The 12,856-nt window shown below is 36.7% G+C and overlaps 1 protein-coding gene across 1 annotated transcript in view; it reads right to left on the minus strand.

Moving 5' to 3' along the window:
- The window catches only part of MYO16 (myosin XVI), a 418,102-nt gene that overhangs the window by 367,367 nt on the left and 37,879 nt on the right, over window positions 1–12,856 (minus strand). Inside the window, exon 3 of the mRNA XM_081084505.1 lies at window positions 3,675–3,818. Coding sequence (XP_080940631.1) covers window positions 3,675–3,818 — 144 coding nt within the window. The remainder of the gene's footprint in view (window positions 1–3,674; window positions 3,819–12,856) is intronic.

The raw sequence follows: 12,856 nt of genomic DNA on the forward strand, positions 1-12,856 counted from the left end.
TGTATGATATTTGTATTGGGAAAAATGATTACCTGTGTTCCTGACTAATCATCTCAGCTTGTTTCTCTCTCCTATTAAAAATTTGGGGCAGATATGATTTGATACATATCCCAGAGCCATTTAATAAATGTTACTATTATACATAATTTCAATAAATAATGATAAATGAAGGATAAAGTGTCACATGTATTAGTTTTATTTTTAAAGGGGTGATAGGCAATAGTGAATTGCTGAATTATTACTATTACATAATACTGAGAGACTTTTGAAATATTCTCACTCTTTATAATCAGAAGGCTGAAGGGGAGGTATTAGAAAATGAATAGCCATTTACTAAGTGGTGCTCAGTAATGTCTTTATCATTGTCTCACTTCAGTAACAGTAGGATAAGCTGGAAATTGCCGTGAATATTTTCTCCATCCTTGGCCTGTTTGTGTTTGAACATCTGATGTTAGTAATTTTATTGCCTGTTGGATGAGTGTGTCATGAACTGTGTCTAATGGGCACTGTGGTACTAGATCATTTTTATAGGTTCTGCCGGCAACTGCTGCAACCCAAAAATTTTGTCAAAACTGAAATAGGAAATTGTTTGTGTTGGGTGGCTTAAATTGATAGATCAAAATTAAACCATTCCAAAACTCCACTCAATAGTTGCTTTGGCTATTCCTGAATTAAATACTACTATAATAATTATGTTGTTTAGTTATAAATAACTCTTTTCACCACTTTGATTTGTTAAATATTAGAAGACAGAGTACCCTGCTGTATTTCAGGAGCTTTTGTTTCTCCCTAGAAAATGAGCTATAAATCCAAATGGTTCAAAGTAAATTTGCATTTCCAATAAGGACCATGGCATAAGAACTGAGCTAAGAGCCTCATCATTGACTCTATGTACATGACCACACATAAGATTTGCTCTCTTTCTCAGCAGTTGATTTTGACTTCAACTTCACTGAGAAAATTGAAGTCTTCAGGCTACTGCCTTCAACTTCCTACTAACAAACTACTGATCTTTTTGTATTTATTAAATCTTTGTTTTATTCTTAAAGAGGTGTTTATTCTCCTTTATAAGCTAAATTCTTCCACCTCCTCTCTCAGATTGTACAACTTACCAACTCTCTATTTCTCTTCCATCACTTATTCTTCTCTTGTGTTCATAGTAATTTTGTTAGCCTTTTCTTATATTTAGCATTCATTTTTAAAACCAACTCCATGCCCCTCCTTCTAACATTCTTCTGCATTTCAGCAAATTGCAACCCTCCCGTGCTCAGGCCAAAAAAGAGTGGAAATCATCCGTGACTCCTATTATTTCTAACAAGCCCTAAATCCAGTCCCACACCAAATGCTAAAACTTGACCTTCAGAACGTCTAGATGTCAGCCACTTCTCACCACCTCCACCATGTGTGGTCTGGATAGTGGCAACAGCTTCCTATTAGTAATCCATATAATTCCCTTTCCCTTCCCGTCATCTGTATTCAACAGAGCAGCCAGAGTGATCTTGTAAATGTAGGTCAGATCATATCACTTCCCTTCTCAAAACCCTGCAATGGTTCCCTTAATCTCCTGTAGTAAAAGTAGATCTAACGTCCTTGCAAGGTTCGATTAGCTCCACTGCCTCTCTGACTTCATGTCCTGCCCTGACCTCATCTACTCCACTGGAGCTGCACTTTTCTCCTGTTCAAGCACATGATGCTGCCACACAGCTTCACACCTGCTGTTCCCTCTGCCCAGTACACTTTGCATCCACATTTCCACAGGCTCACAGCTCCAATATCACCTTCCGCTTCAGGCTATTCCTTAATACCCTCTACTTCATTCTCCTTGCTTCCTCCAACAATTCTCTTTAGTTGACATACTATAAATTTTATTCATTTATGTATTTTTTCCTGTTTCTCCCCAGGAGAATGTTAAGTTCCAAAAGGCAGGGGCTTTTGCTTCCTTTATTACTGCTGAACCCCTTAGTATAGAATAGAAAGCAATCAGAGGTATGAACTGAATAAGTGAATGTGCACAGTCTCCCTTACTCATCAATAAGCTTTGGAGAATGAAAAGAATATTGAACATGAAAGACTGAATGTACAATGGCATCTAAATTTTGAGGCTGTTAGCAGGAACATATTTCTACATGAATTACAATTTTATGACAACGTATTTCATTGAAATTTATTGGAAAGTGAATTATTTTGGTAGATGACTGGTGGGCTAGCTATAACATAGTGGCAATGAGGCTACTCAGAATTGCTTAATCCATTAATAAATTTCTTGATGGTACACTTAAATTACTTGCTTTTGTTTGGTTTTACCATTACTCTATAAGATAAAATGATAAAATGTCTTTTTTTGTCCATTGTGTAAGACTTAGGACATAGTAGACATTCAATAAATATTTGCTGAATGAATAAACTGCAATGTATTTAAGAGAAGAAATTATTATGTCAAAAATTAGTAATCAATAAATATTAGTTAAAAGAATGATGATAGTGACCAACATATGAAGTTTACTGAAAAACAGTAACTAACAAATATATAACTTTGCATATAAGGTTGGATTATTCTATGATGTGAGAAATGGCATGACAGAACCATAAAAATGTGAATAGCTTGACAATTAAAATTTTAAATCTATGTTTATATATGAAATAAAACCAGTTTCAATTTCTTAATTCTGTCTGGTAATGAAGAGCAACATCATCAGACACTGAGATGATTAGTGTGCTGAAGCAAGCACTTCCGAATATAAGTGCAAAATGAGTAGAATGAGAAATTTTAGAACAGGTAAAAAGATGAATGTGGCTCTAAGGCAGCTTTTATTAGATAAAAATTAATAATGGCAATGTTAAATTCAGGCTGTCTTCCAAAAATAGGCCTGCCATTTATTCACTATTTGTTTATTTATGTATTCAACCAGTACACACTGAATGTCTATAAAGTGTTGGCACTCTTTTTTAACAGAAGTATTGTTTATGAGGATTAATATAAGGGTCTAAGCCAGTGGTTCTCAACCTGTGGGTCGCGACCCCTTTGGCAGTCAAACAACCCTTTCACAGGGGTCGCCTAAGTCCATCCTGCATATCAGATATTTTACATTATGATTCATAACAGTAGCAACATTACAGTTATGAAGTAGCAACGAAAATAATTTTATGGTTGGGTCACAAATGAGGAACTGTATTTAAAGGGCCAGAAGGTTGAGAACCACTGGCTAAGCCATAATTGAAAACAACAAATAACTTTAATAATTTTTACATTTAAAATTTTCATACAAATGAATGTTATAGATACTTCTTTATTAGATGTGAACAAGAGAACAAGATTCAATGCAAGCATGCAAGCCATATTTCATTATTGTATGCCTAGTAGACTAAAAATTAAAAGAACGAATTGAAAAATTACAATTATCAAACCATTTTAGTTAGGACTGACTTGTGAAGTATTAAGGTATATAATAACCAAGAAAAAAGCAAGAAGAGCAGAGCCTGATATGACATCTATACAATTGGTTTTACAAATTATGTAATCCACAATCTTAGTCTCTATCTTGTAATTACAGGCAAATAAGTCATGACATATGCACACATTTTTCTCTCTGCTGAAGTATATATAGAGAGAAATATGTAGCTTTTCATATGCCATTAAATCTTCAAATTGTTATAAATGTAATTACTTTACTTACTAATACAAGGAGCAGGACAATATCTGGATTATCACATGCACAGGCAATGTGCATTGGCGTCCAAAAGTCTTCATCCTGGTGATTGACATTGACCCCTTTGTCAATGAGGATCTCTGCAATGAAGGTGTTATCATAACGAGCACACTAAAGGAAAGGGAAAAAAAATGTAAGTATAATATTTTAACAAGTTATGACACAGTTTATTCTAAATTTCAATGGGTAGAAAACTCCAATGTCAATTTTGGAAGTTTAGAGGTGGATCTAACCTGGGAAAGAATGTATTCATGTTTCTCAACTAACGTACAAGAGAAGAGCATCTATAAGACGTCAGGGGAAATTGAGTCTGTGAGCAGTGGGAAGAAAGAAGGGGCAGATAGTATAAAAAGAAAAAATATTTCACTGCTTTGGTGCTCTTCATTTACAAATAGTCGTATTAGAAAATCTTGGACCATTTATCAGAATTATCTTTCTAAAAGACAGATTTAATCACATGATGCTTCTGCTTTAAAAATGTTTAGTTTCTCACTGCCAAAAGAATAGTTTCACCATTTTATTTCATCCAAAACAGACAAGACTGTTCACAGTCTTTCCATCTTCATCTGTCAACATTCTCGCTATATATGTGAATATATGAATATATTCTTTCCCAGGCTTAGTTACATAAGATAACTAGGCATTACACAACATGCCATCTTGTAAAAGTGAATTGTTGTGAAAAGTTTCTTTAATCTTCTAACATATTTTAACAATTGCATAATATTGTATTTTATAGATATTCTACTATATACTAGATCAAAACCTTCAGGAACATATTTTGTTCTTATTTTTCCTTACTCTTTATTGTTAAAATACATATTACTAATATATATATATATATATATATATATATATATATATATATATATATATGTCAAAGCTTGCTTCATTAGTGTATGGTCTGTGGAGTTGTGCTTAGATGCATCCTGCCCTTAGCTTAGTGCCCTGTGGTTGCCATCTTGAATATTTAATAACTTTTGTAGAATCCCATATATTTATTTTGTGTCTGGCCCTGAAAATTATTCATCCTTTGTATAAGACGTTTCCATATTTGCATCACATGACATCAATGACAAATTCATATTATTAAAATAAAAGACCTATTAATAGGTCAAATGCCTATCAGTGAAATTTCTGGGTTGTATGATGCATACTTTTTATAGAAACTGGACACATAAAACAGAAGTACTGTCATATCAATATATCTACCTTTTCAATGAATAGTACAAGTAAAACCAATTCATTGGAAGACTACTATATTTGAGTAACAGGGACATTATTTACCTTCCCACCTCAACTTACTGAATAAAAACAAACTATGGCCTCTGAGAGTTGTTGCCCCAGGTTACTGCCTTGAGAGACTTCCCAAGCTACAGAACAAAGAAGAGAATCCTGGCTGACCAGGATCAGTCATGAGGAAACTGAACTAAAGGTCCAGAGAGACAGAGATGGGTTCAGGGCACAGGGCAGGGGAGAAGGAAGGGAAGGGCTGCACATAGAGAGAATGTCAAAGATTTACAGGAGCCTCCTCAACTACTCAGCTGAGTCATGATCAGTATATATTTCCCTGGAAATTTCCCAAGATAAGAGAAGAAACTTCCTGAACAGAGGAAGGACTCAGAGCTCATAGTGCCTGTTCCACTAGCCAGAGTGTAAACCTCCTAATTTACCGGTTTGTGGCACTGGGTAGAGACCACATGTGTTTTGTATCCAGGGTAGGAAATATTATCCCTAAATTAGCCGCTGTTGTGTTCCCACCTAAAAATATTAAATTCAATGTCTGAAATGATCAAATTGTTTCCAAATAACTTAATTGCCTCCAAAACAAAGCTTAAGATTGTTAACAGAAACAAAAAGGTATTCAGTACCCAACACGGCAGAATTGACTATGTCTAGCATCCAGAAAAAATAACCATATATACAAAAAAAGCAGGGAAATAGGAAACACAATGAGAAGAAAAAGTCATTAATGGAAACCAACTCAGAAGTGACATGCCTATTAGAATTAACAAATCTGAGTGTTAAAACTATTATTATAACTGCATTCCATATGTTTAAAAAGCTAGGGGAACTGCTGAACATGGAAGATATTAAAAAGGCTCAAATTTTAGTTCTAGAGATGATAAATACAATGGATGAAATGAAAAATATACTACTGGATGAGATTAACAACTGACTAGGTGTTGCAGAAGACAAGATTGATGAACTTCAACACAGTAATATCAATTATACATAATGGAACACACAGAGAAAAATGGCTTTAAATAAATGAACAGATAGATCACCAGTGAGCTGCAAGAAAACTTCAAACAAACTGATACTGAACAGATTGATAGCATGGAAATGGGAACTATGTGGATACATCTATGTTTTATTATTACTTGATTGTCTTAAAAAGTAGTAATTAAAAGACAACCCAATTTAAAAAAAAATAGGCACAATATTTGAACTGATATTTCACAAACAAAATAAGATGTAGGAATTGTGGTTCACAATCATGATATATAGCCATGGAAGAATAGTCATACCTTTCTCCATCACCTATTAATCTCAAGATGATACACTAAGTACAATGCAAAATTATGGTACAAATTCCATATGGAGGAAGATGTGAGCATGCATCAGTATTGGGATGCATGAAAGCACCTGGGGTAACATCAAACACAGGAAGATCGAGAGATGAGTTTCGGTTTTGAACTGGGATCTTTGGCTGTCAGATGTTCCACATCCTGTGTAACAAAACAAGGATCACCACTACCAGGCCCTGATGGTAGGAACTGCCTATGACCCCACCCGCAGGAGCTGCAGGTTTCTGCACAATGACTGAGAAGGTGAGAACCAGAGTCAGAAAGCTCAATACACTGTTTTGGAATGTGGGGCCTGGATCCAATTTATTTCAGGAAATTCACATGGAAGTAATTTCTATTCTACTCTCATCTTTTGGATAGCTCCCTGCACAATCCATAAAGACGTGACCTCCTCCTCCCGTGCCTGCCACGGTCTCCTCAACCTGCACCTCCGAGTCCACAGTGACAATTCAGATACCTGGGTTTGGCTTTCCAGTGTCTTTTACCAAAAAAGAGTTCATTAGACCCAGTGTTGAAAGTGATATCAGCCCCTCGCAAGTAATGTCGTTTTTAGATTCACATGTCAGAAGATTATGAATAATAATTTGACAGCAATAAATACCCTCTAATCACACTTGTCTGGAAAGATTACGATGGTTGAACATTGCTGTTAGAATATTCTTACAATATTATTGTTAGATAGTAAACTTAATTCTCCCGGAAAAGAATTTTTCTCAAGCTGGCAAATCTCTGTCCCAGTTCAAGCTGTTCTTTATCACTCTGTCCAATTCCTAGTGGCACTTTATGTACCAAGGAAATGGCTGCAGAGCTCTGTCACCCTCAGCAGCACTCTGACACCTCCAGCTATCTCTACCTGTCTCCTGCACCTGTAGCGCCCAGCCCCTCCTGTCACCATCCTCTACCTCTCAAAGTGCCACACAAAACAGAATGTGTGGGACCTAGAACAAAATGAAAATGTGGGGCCCCTGATTCAAAACGTACTAGGCATTTCAAAATGATGACAGCAGAAGATGAAAGAAAGCATAAGCCCTTCTAAAAACAAAGCCCTCTGTGACTACATGGACCACCTGCCCAGGAAGCCAGCCCTGAATTGACAAGCCTCTTTTTCATCCCACCTCCCAGTTTCCCTCAAATCCACACTTTCCTCTTTCTCATTAGCATCATCCCTTGGCTTCCATTTTGCTCCTTTATTTATCTCTCTGCTTCCTGTTGCACTGTCCTGTATGGTTGTTACCGACCCCACATCCCCCAAGAAACTCCCCAGACACAGCCCCTGTGGGGGGCGTATTTTCCTCAACTCTGAGTCATTTCCTCGCCAGTATGTACCCTTGCAGCTTTTGCCCTTTCTCTCCTGGGAAAACAAAGGAGGGTGGAGTTACATGGTCTCTGCCCAGATGTTCTGGTTTGGGTGAGCAGGGCAGAGTGAGGACACCTTCCACAGAGTGACTATTTTTGTTAACATCTAGAGGATTTTAATAATGATAGTTTTTTAGCCATTTTCTCTCGAGTCCTAGTATTCTGCCTCTTTTCAAAATACAGTATCTACTCTTTGGTTTTAAAGATGTTAAGCTGTTGAACAGCCTCTACTGTTGTAAGTTGCTAATTATCTCTGCTTCTTAGAGCTCCAGATACTTTAGAGAAACACAGTGAAGCCCATATATATATATATATATATATATATATATATATATATATATAGAGAGAGAGAGAGAGAGAGAGAGAGAGAGAGAGTGAGGGAGAGAAATATGCTAATTAACTGGGACGCTGTAAACAGATCAACCAGACAGGAGGAGGTTGCACGTGCAGTGTTGGGGGTGGGGCAGCAGGGGCCTCCACGTGCCTGTGCTGGGGGAGGGCCTGATCAGCAGCAGCTGCAGCTGCTTCAAGGGCCAGAGAGGGATGCAGGGCCGGATCAGCAACTCCAACTCGAGGGTGGGCGGTGCTGCACAATTTCGAATCACACACTGGGCTCTATATCCCAAGAAACTAGAAACATCAATCAGAAAGGATATATGCAACCCTATGTTCATAGCAGCACAATTCACCATAGCTAAGATTTGGAAACAGCCTAAGTGCCCATCAGCAGATGAGTGGATTAAAAAACTGTGGTACATCTACACAATGGAATACTATGCTGCGGTAAAAAAGAAGGAATTCTTACAATTTGAAACAGCATGGATGGAACTGGAGAGCATTATGCTAAGCGAAATAAGCCAGTCAGAGAAAGATAAATATCACATGATCTCATTCATTTATGGAATATAATGAATATAAACTGATGAACAAAAACAGATCCAAAGACAGAAAAGCATTGATCAGACTGTCGAACCTCAGAGAGAAGGTAGGAGATGGTGGGGAGAAGTGGGGAGAGATCAACCAAAGGACCTATATGCATGCATATAAGCCTAACCAATGGGCACAGACAACAGAGGAGTAAGGGCATGAGTGGGGGTGGAGGGGGGGGGGCGGCAATGGGGCAATTAAAGGACACATATGTAATACCTTAATCAATAAAGAAACAAAAAAAAAACATGAATTTGAAAAGATATATGCAACCCTATGTTCATTACAGCATTATTTAAAATAGCCAAGATATGGAAACAACCTAGGTGTCCATCTACAGATGAATGAGTAAGTAGGATGTGTCATATATACTATGGGACATTACTCAGCTATAAAAAAGGATGAATTTTGCCATTTGCAACAATATCTATGGACTCCAGAGGGTATTATGCTAGGTGAAATATGTTAGAGAAAGACAAGTGCCATATAATTTCTCCTATATTTGGAACTTAAACAAAATAAACAACAAAACAGAAACAGACACTGTAGATACAGAGAATAAACCAATAGTTGTGAGAATGGAGGGGGTTCGTGGATGGGTGAAAAGTGGAGCACACTCCAGTTGTAAAATAATAAGTCATGGAGATATAGTGTACACATAGGGAATGAGACAATAATATCGTTATAACTTTGCACAGTGGCAGATGGGTACTAGACTCTTGTGGTGATCACATTGTGAGGTATATAAATGTTGAATCACTGTGTTGTACAATGGAAACTAATCAATATTGTATGCAAACTAAACTTTAATAAATATTTTTTTAAAAATACTGAGCTATGACAGATATGCAAATATATCTAAGATATTGGCAAATATCAAAAGCAGGTCAGGGATTAGTACATATAGTACAATGAGATCAATAGATCAATAGTACATACACTACAATGAGATCAATAGTACAATGAGATCAATAGCTTAACATCTTTAAAACCACACACACACACTGAGTGGCCAAATTATTATGACCGGCTGGATTATTATGACCACCCCATCAGTACTTCATTGACACTTCCAAAAATACTGAATATTGAAAACTTCCTAAGCAAATACTCTCAAGGTTTTAATATTACTATCATTTGCATAACTAATTCACTTCATTGTACTGATGGGGTGTTCATAATAATCTGGCCAGTCATAATAATCTGGCCACTCAGTGTAGATTGCTTTGGGTAGTATGGACATTTTGATGATGTTGATTCTACAAATCCATGAACATGGTATGTTCTTCCATCTGTTTATGTCTTCTTCTATCTCTTTTTTCAGTGTCCTGTAGTTTTCCACATATAGGTCTTTTACCTCCTTAGTCAAGTTTATTCCTAGGTATCTTAATTTTTTGGTGTGATGGTAAATGAGATTGCTTTTTTAGTCTCTCTTTCTGTAATTTCATTATTGGTGTATAGAAATGCCATAGATTTCTTGGCAATAATTTTGTATCCTGCTACATTGCCAAATTCACTTATTAAGTCTAATAATTTTTTTATGGAGTCTTTAGGGTTTTCTATGTACAGTATCATGTCATCTGTGAATAAGGACAGTTTTACTTCTTCTTTTACAATTTGGATGCCTTTTATTTCTTCTTCTTGTCTGATCGCAATGGCTAGTACTTCCAGTACTACGTCAAACAGGAGTGATGAGAGTGGGCATCCCTGTCTTGTTCCTGTTCTTAGGGGAAATGGTTTTAGTTTTTGTCCATTGATTATGATGTTGGCTGTGGGTTTTTCATATATGGCTTTTATTATGTTGAGGTATGATCCTTCTATTCCCATCTTGCTGACAGTTTTTATCAAGAAAGGGTGTTGGATTTTGTCAAATGCTTTTTTTCCATCAATTGATATGACTGTGATTTTTATCTCTCAATTTGTTTATATGATGTATCACATTTATTGATTTGCATTTTGCTTTCAAATTAGTGTTTTTGCTTTTGCATATATCTTTTCAAATTCCGAAGTGGAATTGCTGAGTACTATGGCAGTTCTAATTTTAATTTTTGGAGGAATTTCCATACTGTTTTCTGTAGTGGCTGCATCACTTAACAATCTAACCAACAGTGCCTCGGGCTCCCTTTTATCCACATCCTCGCCAACACTTGTTATTTTGTGGACTCTTTGATGACAACTTTCTGACAGGTGTGAGGCTGTATCTCACTGTAGTTTTACTTTGCATTTCCCTGATGATTAGTGACATTGAGCATATTTTCATATCTACTGTCCATCTGTATATCTTCTTTGGAGAAATGTCTATTCAGATCCTCTGCACAATTTTTAATCAGATTGTTTTTTATATTGAGGTCTATGAGTTCCTTATATACTTTTTATATTGTCTTTATCAGATATATCATATGTGAATAACTTCTCCCATTCAGTAGGGTGTCTTTTTATTTTGTAGATGGTTTCCTTCACTGTGAAGAAACTGTTTAGACTGATGTAGTACCAGTTATGTATTTTTACCTTTATTGCCCTTGAACATGTGGTTCAATATTTTAATAGCTGCATGAAATTCCACTGCTTAAATAACAATCTTTATGATAAAACTAGAATTCCCCAGGTAAAAGAAATAATATTGCTTACTTCTAATGTATTCCACTTAAGCTTCACTAAGGCCTTCTGCTGTCAAAGGGTGGAATGAAAAGAATTTGTTTTCATACTCCATTCAAGAAGGTTTTGCTACCATCAGGAGCTCTTCGATAGCTCATTTGTTTAAGGGCATAACATAAAACCCTGGATAGCATTTCAGCAAAGCTTCTGGGATTCAGTTTTCAACTCCATAAATATCATACTATTTTAAAGAGTTAAATCTGAGTTTCCATCTATATTGCTCTCACGAGACTAAATTTCTAGTTTCTGATATTGTTACTTGTTGACATTATTTCCCTTCTATCTATAACAGTATCTGATACCTGCCTTAGGTTTGATACATGAATTATTTAGCGAAGGGCAAGTAAACAGACAAATTCAGATGTATTTATTAGAAATACACTGAGTGGCCAGATGATTATGACCGGCCAGATTATTATGACCACCCCATCAGTACAATGAAGTGAATTAGTTATGCAAATCATCTATATATAAAAGCCTAATATGCTAAATGTCTGAGCAGTGGACCAACCAGTCGCTATGATGTGCACTGACCACTAGGGGGCAGATGCTCCAACCAGTAGGTTAGCTTTCTGCTGGGGTCTGGCTGATTGGGACTGGGCTAGACAGGGCTGGACACGCCCTGGAGCCCTTTCACGGCCCCTCCCGCGGTCCCTCCCCAGCCACCAGCTCCAATCGGCTCCAGTCAGGACTGGGCGAGATGGCCTGATTGGCCCCAATTGCCAGCCAGGCGGAGGGACCCCACCAGTGCATGAATTTCATGCACAGGGCCTCTGGTAATAATAATAAAACCTTGAGAGTATTTTCTTAGGAAGTTTTCAATATTCAGTATTTTTGGAAGTGTCAATGAAGTACTGATGGGGTGGTCATAATAATCTGGCCGGTCATAATTATCTGGCCACTCAGTGTATAGATGATAACTTTAAATTTTATATGCCAAAAAAAAACATTAAAACCTCTTTCTCAAATACCCATCTGCAATATAGTGGAAATGGTTAATCTCCAACATAAAAGTTCTTGTGGCACTTCCAAGAGAAATGTCCTATAAAAATCTACCCTTAGAGTCAAGTACTCACTGAATAATAATTGAGTTAAATAAACAAAACTGGAAAAATCACAGAGATTTCCACAGCTTATCCTGTTGGCTCACACAAATATAGGCTGCCTTTTTCTCAAAGACCTTGACCCTAGAATACATAATTAGAGCTTAGGTGCTGTAATGTAGAATGCCTAAAACATAGGGCAAGCTGCAGAGCAACCTACTCACACTTGACATTTTAGATGGCTAAATTGCCTTTTTCAGTATTTAAGTCATTTTGAAACCCTGCAATTTTGTCTTTCTGGCAACCTGCAATTTTTCATTTGTTTTGATTTACTCAGTACCCCAGGAAAAGGAGGCTCAGCCCTGAGAACCATGTTCCTTCGGGCATCACCAGGTTTTCTTACATGCATTTCAGGTCCATCTTCCCCCTTCATCTATGTGTAACAGTATACAAATGCAATATATTTGCATTGACTCAAGAATTAATAAAGTGTTTCCCATCTAGCTTACCACTTTAATCTCCTCATTTTGTTTCCAAAAGAACAAAAGTTAGTTTTATTTACATGTATATGAGCTAG

Source organism: Myotis nattereri, assembly GCF_964212035.1.
Source record: "Myotis nattereri genome assembly, chromosome: 2".
Classification (NCBI taxonomy): Eukaryota; Metazoa; Chordata; class Mammalia; order Chiroptera; family Vespertilionidae; genus Myotis; species Myotis nattereri.